The 13,073-nt window shown below is 37.6% G+C and overlaps 1 protein-coding gene across 1 annotated transcript in view; it reads right to left on the reverse strand.

Moving 5' to 3' along the window:
* Window positions 1-3,187: 3,187 nt before the first annotated feature.
* Window positions 3,188-13,073, reverse strand: part of FRK (fyn related Src family tyrosine kinase) — an 82,944-nt gene continuing 73,058 nt past the window's right edge. The window contains exons 6-8 of the mRNA XM_029223953.1: window positions 5,074-5,255; window positions 3,836-4,001; window positions 3,188-3,447 (exon numbers count right to left, since the gene is read on the reverse strand). Coding sequence (XP_029079786.1) covers window positions 3,239-3,447; window positions 3,836-4,001; window positions 5,074-5,255 — 557 coding nt within the window. The 3' untranslated portion in view covers window positions 3,188-3,238. The remainder of the gene's footprint in view (window positions 3,448-3,835; window positions 4,002-5,073; window positions 5,256-13,073) is intronic.

Consider the following 13,073-nt stretch of genomic DNA (forward strand, 5'->3'; position numbering starts at 1 on the left):
ATTCTTTTCTATTGTAAAAATTCTTAGGTTTTTGTCAAAAGAGATTTGAAATACCACAGGAAATGATGTACTCACATCCCTCACCACCACCTCCAAATAACTGAATTACATAAATAAAACATTACATAGAAAGTGCTTTGCTACAATTTAGGAGACGTAAATTTAACAAGAGCTGGCTCGTTGTAGGAAAATTCAACTTACCTTTTCTTGATCCTTTTATTCTATACAGGGAAAGAAATTTATGTCAGTTAAAAAAAAAAACCTATTCCTGCTTCTCCTAACTGAATCCATTATTTTTCTCTGTGATCCATCAGGTGAAAACAAGAATAATAGATTGCTTTGACAGCAACTTGAACATAAATGTCTCCAAGAATCAAATGTGGTAAGTCAAACAGGTTTCAGGTAGTATAAAAACAAGACAGGATAACCTTCTTTTTACATTTCAAAATCAGATCTTACTAAAAAATTTGTTGTTATTAGCTGCTACCCAAAAAAGTAAATTATATAGTAGTTGAATTTTCACAATGAAATGGGAATATTTTAATTCATTTCTGTATATGTTCAAGCAGGATTGAACTCCAAGAAATAAACTCAAAGAAAATGAGCTATTCTCTTTTAATTTTTAATAACTGGTTATTTATAATTTCCTCTTTGCATTAGATTCTATGACTTTAAATAAATAATTGAATTTGTCCTATACATAGTCAACTAATTAGAAAGATTAGTGTTGACCTTCCCTTATAAATATTTGCTGTTCATAAAGGAATCAAGGGGCTCTATAATTGTTAGCTCCATATGACCCATTTTAGTTTCAAAAAAGTTTAAGTGTATATACACATACATACACCTATTTTATATGTACAGTATAGATACTTCATCTCAGGGGACTTTCTCCTTAATGGACACCTACCCAGGATCCAATCTGCTCTAATTTTATTCAGATAAGCCAAACTCCCAACCTGTCTCCAGAAAAGGTAACCATATTCCCAGCTTCAGTGTGGCAGAATTTATTCTCAGCCAGCACATAAGAGTCTATTATTGGTCTAGGGTTAGGCACATGACCCCAGTTTGCCTGAACAGAAAAAGAATGATTTTTTTTTTTTTGGCGGTATGCGGGCCTCTCACTGTTGTGGCCTCTCCCATTGCGGAGCACAGGCTCCGGACGCGCAGGCTCAGTGGCCATGGCTCACGGGCGTAGCCGCTCCGCAGCATGTGGGATCTTCCCAGACTGGGGCACGAACCCATGTCCCCTGCATTGGCAGACAGACTCTCAACCACCGCGCCACCAGGGAAGCCTGAAAAAGAATGATTTTTATGTAAGCTGAAAATGCAAAGAGAGAGGCTTCCCATTTTCTCCTGCTGGGTGAAGAGAAGAGGGAACCCCAGTTGGTTTTGAGAGCTATCTATGACCATAGGAATGAGGACAATGCTGATGGCAGAGGGAAGGTTGGGAAAGGACTTGGGTCTTTGTTAACATCATTGAATTGTTAATGGTATTGTGCATGGAGTCCTCTCTATCTTGTTAAATAACAAAAATTCAACGGAGTAAATTTAAAGATCAAATTGGCTTTATTCAGTGATTCGTGAATTGGGCAGCATTCCATTTAACAAATAGAAAGGAGCTCGGCCATGCTGTAGAAAAGCAAGGGTTTTTAAAAGGAGAAAGGGGGTGGGAAAAGAACATCATTAGCAAAGAATGCATTGTTTCTGACAAGGTCGCCCTCCTGCCCTCCTAAGTGGGATGGAAGGGGTCTATCATGCTGGCCAGGTAATTCCAGGTTGACTGGTTAAAGATTACATTTCTGGGAAATGCTGAAACTGCAATTAGTTTAAGTATTAAGTCTTGGTTTGCTGATATGGGGCTTAGCACAAGTGACTCCATTTGGGGCCTGCTGTCTCCTTTTTAACAACTTCTGTCCTCCAGTTACAGAGTATACAGATTTACTTAGTGCTTAATCTACTTTGTGTTGGGGTTTCCGTAACCACTTAAAACTGCTCTTCTTCTCCTTTAAAGAAAGATGAAAGAAGATACTCAAAATATTCTCAGTATACTCAAAATTTTCTTATGAATTTTTTCATTCATATTGCTTTACATTAGAAGATCTTTGAATATATATTTGATTTTTAAACCCCCTTTGAGAGCTCTCCCTAATCATCTAATGAGGCACAGAACTGATACACCCATTGCTTAAGAAGAAATAACATTCTTACAAAGGTTAAAGAAAACTTAAGATGAGTAAAAACCCTCTTGTCCTATCAGACAAAAAATACAGTTTCATAACCAACGTTATGAAACCTTATTATTCCTTATTCCTACTCTCTAGATCTGAAACAGAGTTTGGCCTGTTTTGTAGCCTATATAGCAAAGGTACATTTTTTTAATTATTCAGAAATCCCAGGCCTTAGCAATCCTACTGCTCTCCTCTCATTTTCCTAAACTATTTTGATACTTATTTCTCAGATCTGGCAGGCTATTAGATGTTTCTTGCATATTTCCAAGATAATAACTCATCAACTTTGCAAGCTGATTCTTAGCATTAAGAGATTAAAACTAATGTAGATGAATCTCAGATGACACATACCGAGGTAGAGAAAAATTCCATCATTTCCTTCTACAAAATGAGAGAGATTTTAATTCTTTTTCTCAACAGCTGCTTCATTTTTTTATGCATAGGAAAAAAATATGTGCAATTACTCCAAGTACAATCAAGTCATTTAACATGTCTTTGCCATCATTGTAGTTACAGGATATTTTAAAAGAGAAAAAAAACCTCAAAGCACAGGTCCTGCTGTGCAGCAAAGCAATCAAATTCCTTCATAATAACAGCCTGATGGGATTCAGCAATCCGAGGAATAATGAAGAGCCACCTTAATCAGTAAACAGGAAAATGCTACAACAGTCACTGAGTAAAAATTCTTTATCATCTGTTGATCCTCTTGAACAGCATTTCAAACAATAAATAGAAATGTGTCTCTTTTAAGAAGAAAAATAACTTTGTTTAGTGCATTTGATTTTGCCAGGCAGTGGGGAGATGATATTTCATCTTAGGCTGTCCTGCAGTATTGCCCAGTTGATAAAATACACATATAATCTTTTTTGTATTATATGGCCAAATGTACCTTATCACTTGAATATGTCAAGATAAATTCATTTTTACAGTTGGTTAATATGATTGTATTTCTGAACTGATTATTGAACTCTGTTGCTACTTCATTATTTGATGTTCTTCAGTGTTCATCATGCAAAGTTATTTGTATCTGAATATGAAGGGCCTGTTTCAAAATAATCCTCAAATTTCCAATGCAGTGTCTCAAATGTTGGCCGGTCCTTAGGCTCTGCATTCCAGCACTCCAACATGATGTTGTAGAATTGCAATGGACAGTTAGATGGTTGAGGGAGTCTATAGTTTTGACCCAACATCTTAATTACCTGAGCACCCGTCATACCTAAAAAATATAAAATGGAACCAACAAAAAACAAGTTGGAAATCAGAGTCTTAAATTCATAGATACTGACACTCTAGAGGACAAAGCCAACTGACTTCCCCGGAGAAACTATGAAGTCTACCATCCCCTTCCCAGGCTGCAGAGACTAAACTAAATCCTACAGCAAGTAATGTCTGTAAGACTGCAATTCAAGAGCAAAGGAGAAGGAGGCAATAAACCAACTCATTAAGGCAAATCATCATCATCAAATTTTACCTGTTATGCTCCCACAGGCACATGGTGTGGTCAGCCTCAGAACTCTGCCCTCTAAGTCTGGGCAAAGCAGTTAAAGTCACACCTAAGTAAGTGACCTGCAGCAGAAAGGCCCACCTTAGAATTAATTACTCACCACTATAAGGCATTTTGCCATAAGTAATGATTTCATAAAGAAGGATTCCAAATGACCACACATCAGACTTAATGCTGAATTTATTAGTACGAATGGCTTCAGGCGCAGTCCACTTCACCGGCAGCTTTATTTCGTGTTTAGATTCATAGATGTCTTCATTATCTACCTGATAATGCATTAAGGAATCAAGCTAGGTTAAAGTGGGGTTTTTTTTTGGTCACCCTCATTCGTCTGTAACTTGCTTTGCATTAAAATTTAGAGGGACAAGATTCAAAATGAGTGTAGTTGAAAGGATAATTACGGTAGCAAATTCCAAATCTGACACACAAGACTGAATAATCTGCGGGACTTCATTAATGAAATATTATTTGAGAGCCTACTATGTGCTAAAAGTAGCAATGGAAGGAGTACTGTAATACATATGGGAAATTCATCTGTGATAACACTGGCTTTACACCTGGTCTTTAGCAAATATAGAAAGTGAAAGCAAAGCCTGTTTTCTGATTTACTGCTGGTATTGAAGAGTCACTGACATTGATAATTACCATGTAACCATTTTCTAATACTGAAAAGTAGGGTCCAAATGATTTAAATTAATGTATCAACTCACTGGGGATCTAATTAATTTACAAAGAGAAAAGATGATAAATTCATAAAGATCAAAAGAGAATCATTTACTTATGTGTCATGCCCCACACTCATATTTTTACGATGCAATGTAGAAATAAAAAATGAAATTCAGAAAAAAACACCAAATATTATATCTCCTATATTAGTGTCTTTTGGCCTAATGTCATAAAATGGGAGCGGGGGTGGCAGGATTTTAAAAGCCAAGGTTTGCTGAAGAATTTTGGCAGCATGCCTGGCGGCATGCATATTGGTCTGGCATAAAGTGAGCAACAATGGATAGGGTAACTCTGTACAAAGTGTGCTGCCTTTTTAAAGAGAAATAGAGGCAGACAAACAGAGGCTACTGGTACTGAACAACTGATCATTTATTCAACTGCAAACTTAATTACATACTTTCCCATCTGGTTGATCATTGTTTTTTCTGTTTCTTTCTCTTTGGTGAAGAAATAGAAATAGGAAGTAGTTTGTCTGTAGAGCCCTGGGATCCTGAAATGGTCTATGGACCAATAGAACTTGGAGAAATATATCGAAAGTAACAGTAAATCTATTAGTATACTGGTCTAGCCTTTTGACCCATTACCAACTAATTAAAACAAAGCCAAATCTACCTTAAAAACTCTTGCAAGTCCAAAATCTGCCACTTTGTAGATACTATGTTCACCAACAAGGACATTTCTGGCAGCCAGATCTCTATGGATGTAGTTCTGGGACTCCAGATAGGCCATTCCAGAAGCAACCTGGGCTGCCATGTCTACCTGCTGCATCAGATGGATATTTGATCCAGCATCATCTAGGTAAAAAGAGAAAATAAGAGATTCACTTTGGAGAACATTTGAACTATTGAAGCAAATTCTAAGAATTTTGATGAATGAGCTATCAGTGGGATTAAGTGCCATAGCACTGAGAGAAAATAAATATAACAGGTACAAACCATTCCATTTCCTGTGAAGGGTTAATGAGGCAACAAGTTTCAGAGCTCAAACACATTTCAAAGCTGAGGCCCTGCCTTCCCTAAATGAGCATTATTGGGAGAAAGGAGCAACAGTACCACATGATCCAAACACAGCTATAAATATCCGGAAGAGTCCAGGTATTGCCATTTTTAATACCACACATCACTGACTCATCTCTTCATGGAAACTGTTACTTGGTTGCCTCTGGATTTCTTTGAAACATTTCTTAGTTGTTTTAGTCTTTAAACTTAAAAATAATACTAATTTGCATGGCTGAACCAATGAAAAGTTCTCATTCTTCCATCACATTGTTCTTAAAAACTAGCTCACAAAATAATGAAGGCTCTATATATGTTACATAGTTATAAGCTGAGTATATTACATTTGTACTCCATTAAGCTTGATGCATGCACTACATTTTCCTTTCTTAGCCTGTTATTCTTAGAACAGGTTGCTCATCTCTCTATGAAGAGAAGGTATAGGCATGATATACCTTTCGTAGACATAGTTTCTCCTCCTGCTGATTCTATATAACTAAGTATAGGAAATTTATGTAGTTGAGTCAGTTTGATCATTGCTAGAGAGATTAGTGTTATTTTGTGGTGACTTTGTGAAATGGGGTCAGCCATCCCTGGATAAGTGTTTAGATGCCATACTGTTAGTAGAGGTCTTCAAATTTCTGGAGAACTGAAAAGGTCTCATATAAATCCAAATTATCATTATCCCTATCTGAATAAGCCAAATATTACCAAAAATGTATTGAATTTATGGTCAAGAGTCCCAGACACAATTCCTGACTTGAGCAACTACAGTACAGGAGTGAAGAAGATTGGTTTGAAGCTAGAGTGCCAGAATTTGAATCAGGGCTCTACCTTACATTTCTTCCTGACTTTGGGCAAGCTGCTTAACACTCCTGTGTCTCAGTTTCTCCATATATACAGCAATAATTATCATAACCTTGTGGTATTATTTGTTAAAATGAGATAATACATGTAAAGCACTTAAAACAGTACCTGGCACCTAGGAAGAACTTAGTAAAGCCTACCTGTTCTTATTATCTATCATTGCTGCTGCCTGATCAGAATTAAACAGTTTAAGATTTGTTAAGCTAGAGATGCATATGGATTACCCAAGAGGAAATGTCTAAAAGAAGACAAGCATATGGTTCTGAAGCTCAGAGGAAAGCATGCAGCTAGAAATATGGATTTAACAGTCATTGTCTAGGAGCAAGAGTTAAACATTAAAAGTGGGTGAGATTGCTAAAAAGTGATAGAATCATGAGAAATGCCAACACTTAGAGTGGGCATATAAAAATAAACCTGCAAGAAAACTGAGAGGAATCAGCCTAAAGAATGAGAGAAGAACCAGAAGAGAACATCATAACAGTCAAAGGTTTGAGAAGAGAAAATCACTACCATTGTCAAATAAGTCCAGCAAGATAAGAACTAAAATGCATTTCTAAAATATAATAATTAAGAAGTCACTGGAAACATTGGTTGCAGGAAGAGAGTCTCGCTGGAGATGGAGTATAAGGGGTTAAGGGCTGAAGGGGAGCTGAGGATGTGGAGATGGCAAGAGGAGATGTCAATTTCCAAAAACCTAGTCAAGAAGGGAAGACAAGAAGAAGCTAGCAGAGAAAAATGTAAGTCAAGGAAGGAAAGCAATTATCATGAAGTTCCTGATAGTGAGGGATTGTCATTGATAAGGTAGTAGAGGAGTTTCTGGGCTGCTGGCTATGTTCTCATTCTTGATTTGCATAGTGGCTACACAGCTGTTTACTTGCTCGCTTTATAATTACATTATAAATATATATGTAGAAAGGACGTAAGTCATGCATGTCCTTTCTACATGTATGTCATCTTTTGCAATTAAAAAAATGAAATAAATGGAGTCAAGGGAAGTTTTCAAATGGGAAAGACCTAAGCACAGTTTGTGTGTGATTTTTTAATGCAAGCAGCATATTTAAATAGGCTCTGAGTAATAAAGGCCATTTATGACAAACTTGCAGGTAACATCATACTCAATAGTGAAAAGCTGAAAGCTTTTCCTCTAAGATCCAGAATAAGGCAAGGATGCCCACTCTCACCACTTTTATTTAACATAGTATTGGAAGTCCTAGCCACAGCAACCAACAAGAGAAAGAAATAAAAGGTATTCAGATTGGAAGAGAAGAAGTCAAACTTTTACTATTGGCAGATGACATGATACCATATACAGAAAATCCCAATAATAAATAAGATTCATTTATTATTAGAACTAATAAATGAATTCAGTAAAATTTTAGGATACATAATTAATATACAGAAATCTGTTGTATTTCTATACACTAATAATGAACTATCAGAAAGAGAAAACAATAAAACAATCCCATATACAAGCAAATAAAAAGAATAAAATACCTAGAAATAAATTTAACCGAGGAGGTAAAAGACCTGTACTCTGAAAACTATAAGACATTGATGAAAAAAATTGAAGATGATACAAATGAATACAAATGAATGGAAGATGTTATGTGTTCATGGATTGGAAGAACTAATATTGTTAAAATGTCCATTTTTCATTTCATTCAATGAAATCCCTATCAAAATACTCACAAAATACCGACAGAGCTAGAATAAATAATCCTAAAATGTGTAGGGAACCACAAAGGACCCTGAATAGTCAAAGCAATCTTGAGAAAGAAAAATAAAACTGGAGGTATCACATTCCCTGACTTCAGACAAAGCTATAGTGATCAAAGCAGTATGATACTGGCATAAAAACAGACACATAGCTCAATGGAACAGAATAAAGAGCCCATAAATAAACTCACACTCACATGGTCAATTATCTACAACAAAGAATATATAACAGGGAAAAGAAAGTCTCTTCAATAAGTAGCATTAGGAAAACTGGACAACTACATGTAAAAGAATGAAACTAGACCATTTTCTCATATACAAAAATAAATTCAAAATGGGTTAGAGACTTAAATGTAAGACCTGAAACCACAAAACTCCTAGAAGAAAACATAGGCAGTTATCTCTTTGACACTGGTCTTAGCAATATTTTTTTGGATCTGTCTCCTCAGTCAAGGGCAACAAAAGCAAAAATAAACAAATGGGACCAAATCAAACTAAAAGGCTTTCAAACGATGAAGGAAACCATCAATAAAATGGAAAGACCGTCTACTGAAAGGGAGAAGATATTTGCAAATGATATATCCAATCAGGGGTTAATATCCAAAATACATAAAGAACTCATACAACTCAACATCAAAAACAGATAAACAATCTGATCAAAAAATGGGCAGAGGACGTGAATAGGCATTTTTCCAAAGAGGACATAACAGATGGCCAACAGGCACATGAAAAGATGCTCAAATCACTAATCATCAGAGAAATGCAAATCAAAACCATGAGCTATTACCTCACACCTGTAAGAATGGCTATCGTCAAAAAGACAAGAAATAGGGGCTTCCCTGGTGGCGCAGTGGTTGGGAATCCGCCTGCCAATGCAGGGGACACGGGTTCGAGCCCTGGTCCAGGAAGATCCCACATGCCGCGGAGCAACTAAGCCCATGCGTCACAACTACTGAGCCTGTGCTCCAGAGCCCGTGAGCCACAGCCACTGAGACCGCGAGCCATAAGTCCTGAAGCCTGGTGCCTGGAGCCCGTGCTCCTCAACAAGAGAAGCCACCACAATGAGAAGCCCACGCATCACAACAAAGAATAGCCCCCACTCGCCGCAGCTAGAGAAAGCCCGCGCACAGCAACAAAGACCCAACGCAGCCAAAAACAAAAACAAAAAAGACAAGAAATAACCAGTGTTAGCAAGGATGTGGATAAAAGGGAACCCTAGTGCTTTGTTGGTGGGAATTTAAATTAGTGCAGCCACTACGGAAGACAGTATAAAGATTCCTCAAAAAATTAAAAATAAAACTGCCACATGATCCACCAATTCTACTCCTGAATATTTACCTGAAGAAAATAAAAACACTAATTCAAAAGATATATGCACCTCAAAGTTCATAGCAGCATTATTTACAATAACCATGAAGCAACCTAAGTGTCCGTCAACAAATGAATGGATAAAGATGATTGGAACCCCGGCTGGCACTGTGACTGCAGCCTTGTGAGAAACCCTGACCCAGAAGACCCAGCTCAGCAGCACGTGAATTCCTGACCACAGAAACTGTGAGAAAATAAGTGTTTGCTGCTGTAAGCCACTAAGTTTTGGGGTAATTTGTCGTGCAGCAATAAATAATAGGTGGATATTAGGAGAATAATATCAGTGCTATGTATATGGTTAAAAGCATGGACTATGGAGCCAGATTTCCTGGGTTTGAATTCTTGTTCAACCACCTTGAATAAGTTACTTAATCTCTCCATACCTCAGCTTCTTCAACTGTAAAATGGGGATGGTAATAATAATACTTAGTTCATGAGGTTGTTAGAAGAATGAACTAAAATAATACTTGTATAGGACTTAGAAAAATTCCTGGCACACAGTAAGTGCTATATAGTGTTTTTTAGAGGAAAAAAAAATTAAAATATATATGCTCCTCTCCTACCACTATCCCATATGGTTGATTTTCCAGTAAATCACCTCATTTAATACTCAGAACAACTATAGGAAGTATTTTGCCCTGTTTGATAGGTGTTCCTACCACTCAGAGGAACAGGTAATAATTTATAGAGTAGAGATTCCAATCCAGGATATGTTGGAGGCTGAAATCTCATGCGTCATAAATTTATTCTGTACTGCCTCCCTAAAATCCACCTTACACTCCTGAGCACCCAAAGTCAGGGGCTATGAAGAGACTTCCATTCATGCAGACAGCAAATAGTTATGGAGTTGTGTTCAGTTAAAGGGTATCTCAGTGAAAACATTCCTGTCTGCTTCAATCCACTTAACTGAACTGTCTGTGAGAGTGATGAACAACATGCTAGGACTTGATTTGTAAAACAAAGAGAATATACTGACATATACTAGATGCTCTATAAGTATTTACTGGAAAGAAAACAAGCCCAGCTAAAGTAAAAAAGGCAGATATTTATCCTCTTTAAACTTCAGTAAGAAACACCAGGCATCAGTTACCCTTAGTGCTAAAGTTTTTTGACAAGCCTTTTCCATTTTGGCGAAATGTATTACAAAAAAAAATTCAGCCAAGCTTAGGGACTACAAAGATGGTTCTGTAGAAAAATGTGTGTTATTTCAGCTATCAAATACAACATCTAATCCTATCACAGTGGATATAAAAAGGTTTTCACTGACAGGCACAATAGTGAAGGAAACTGAGTAGTAACATATTTCCTGCCCTGAAAAGTACAGTGGCCTAGGAACTGCATACAACCTCAGAGCACACTTCTAATACAGCAGCCAGATGTCAAAACTGATATAAACGTTCATAGACCTGTGACAATTTACATCTGCAGCAAGGCAATATTTTCAGTTATGTTCCACTATTCAAGAGCATTTCAGCTTAATAATATTTATCATTATGGGATGTTTAAGACTGGCAGATACATTTTAAGATCACTTTGTTGAAATCAAATCCTCTTGATTGGGAAGGGATTGTCTGTAATGAGCATGCCTTCATTACTCCCCCTGGCTGCTAAGTATCCGGGCAAATGAAGGCCTCTGTAAACTTGACCCTGATAGTTCAACCCAGAAGATGACAGAGTTCGTGCTCAACCCTGAGTAAAAGACATCAACAAACCACAGAAATCCTCAATGTCAAAGGAGTTTACAATATACTAAGCGTATCTTTGCTAGCTGATACCAAGCACAACAAAACAAGTCCCAACTGTATTAGGTTCAGGATAGCCCTGACTTAATCTATCCATTAATTTATTCATTCACTTAATCAACACACAATTAGTGCACACCTTCTGTGTGCCTGACACCGTTCTAGCACTAAAACAAAGATAAATCTCTGTCCTCTCCAAGTTGTATTTTAGAAGACGCTAAAAATAAGCTACATAAATATGTCATGCATTATATGACGACTAACAGCTAGGAAGAGAAAACAAAAAGCAGGAAAGAGGAATACGAAGAGTCAGCAAAGGGAGATTAAATCTTAGAATTTAGAGGGTGACCCAGGAAGGACTCGCTATAATGGGAATACCTGAGTAAAGACTTCAGGACGTGAGAAAATGAGCTGTGCGGATAAGTAACGGGAAAAATTTTCAGGTAGAGGAAACGGCAAGTGCGCAGGGCCTGCAGCGGAGCACATCTGGAAGATACAAAGAGTAGCAAAGAAGGGCAGTGTAGTTGACAGAGTGAACCAGGGCAAACCTGTGGGAGATGGGGTTGGAGAGGTAATGGAGAGTCGGGTCAGGCAGGACTTTATGGGTTACACAGAGAGAACCAAGGAGTCACTGAAGGTTTGGGGCTGAGGAGGGACGTGACCTGATTTACATCTTAACAGGATCTCTCCAGCTGCTGTGTTGAGAAGAGACTGAAGGGGTCAAGAACCAAAAGAGGGAGACAAATTAGAAGGCTACTGCAGAATCCAGGAGAGAGTTGATGATGACTCAGACTGGAGTAGGAGTGTTGAAAAGTGGTAAAATGCTGGATATATTTGGAAAGCAAGCCAGTGGGATTTGCTGGTTGGTCAGATATAGGATGTGAGAAGTAGAGGTGACTCCAAGATGGTAGGCCTGTGTGTTGACATTGCCAGAGAAGGAAAGACCACAAGAGGTGCAGATTACTGAGGATAATATCAGAGATCGGTTTTTGGACAAATTATTTTGAGATGTCTAATAGACATATGCAGTAGAAATGAGGGCTGTTTGCAAACTTTTGTTTTTTCCTGCTTTTAAGCACTTTAGAGGGCTGTACTCCTCTACTCCCTTTGACTTGATTTAACCAAATGAAAAGGGCATAGAAATTACCTCTGTCACTCCTGGTCAGAAGCTTTAAGAGCCAAAATGAGAATAGTCATATCCCCTGCTGCTGCCAAGGTGATCAAAAGACCTGAGCCACCAGCCAATCTATATCTCACATGTAGCAAGAGCAAGAATAAACACCTGTGTTAAGACTCTGAGACTTGGAAGGGTTTGTTACTGCATCATACCCATATTATCCAGACTGATACAGTGTTCACGTGGAGAAGCTAAGAAGGCAGTTGTATATATGATTCTGAAGTAATGGAGGGATATGATTTAGGCAATTGGTTAATACATAAATGTTATTAAACAATAAGACTGGTTGAGATTAACAAGGAATCTGGTGATGTTGCAAAAGAGTCTTGGAAAATTCCAAGATATTGAGAAGTGTGGGAGATGAGAGAAATCACATAGATTGAGAAGAACTGGCAAGAAAGGAAGAGAAAAGGACATTGGGTGAAGTGTCCCAGAAGCCAAATGAAGGTAGTGTTTCCAGAAGGTAGTGTTACCAGAAGGAGACAGTGTCCATTGAATTGAATACTGCTGATAGATCTGAGGATTGAGCATTGACTGTGAGATTTAACAGCGCGAATGTTTCTAATTTGACAAAGCATTTTTGTTAGAGATGACCTGAAAGGGCTCCTGTACTTTTGTCCCTGGGAATAAAGCAAAAGGAGTCAATGGCTGAGGTTAGTCTCTCTATGGTGGGTAACACAATCTAATACTGTTAAATTTGATATCTTTATGCAAGGGAGCTAGGTATATTTTTGTTTTTAACAGCAC

The sequence above is a fragment of the Monodon monoceros genome, unplaced genomic scaffold, assembly GCF_005190385.1.
Source record: "Monodon monoceros isolate NGI ecotype Baffin Bay Population unplaced genomic scaffold, NGI_Narwhal_1 Super_Scaffold_15, whole genome shotgun sequence".
Taxonomy (NCBI): domain Eukaryota; kingdom Metazoa; phylum Chordata; class Mammalia; order Artiodactyla; family Monodontidae; genus Monodon; species Monodon monoceros.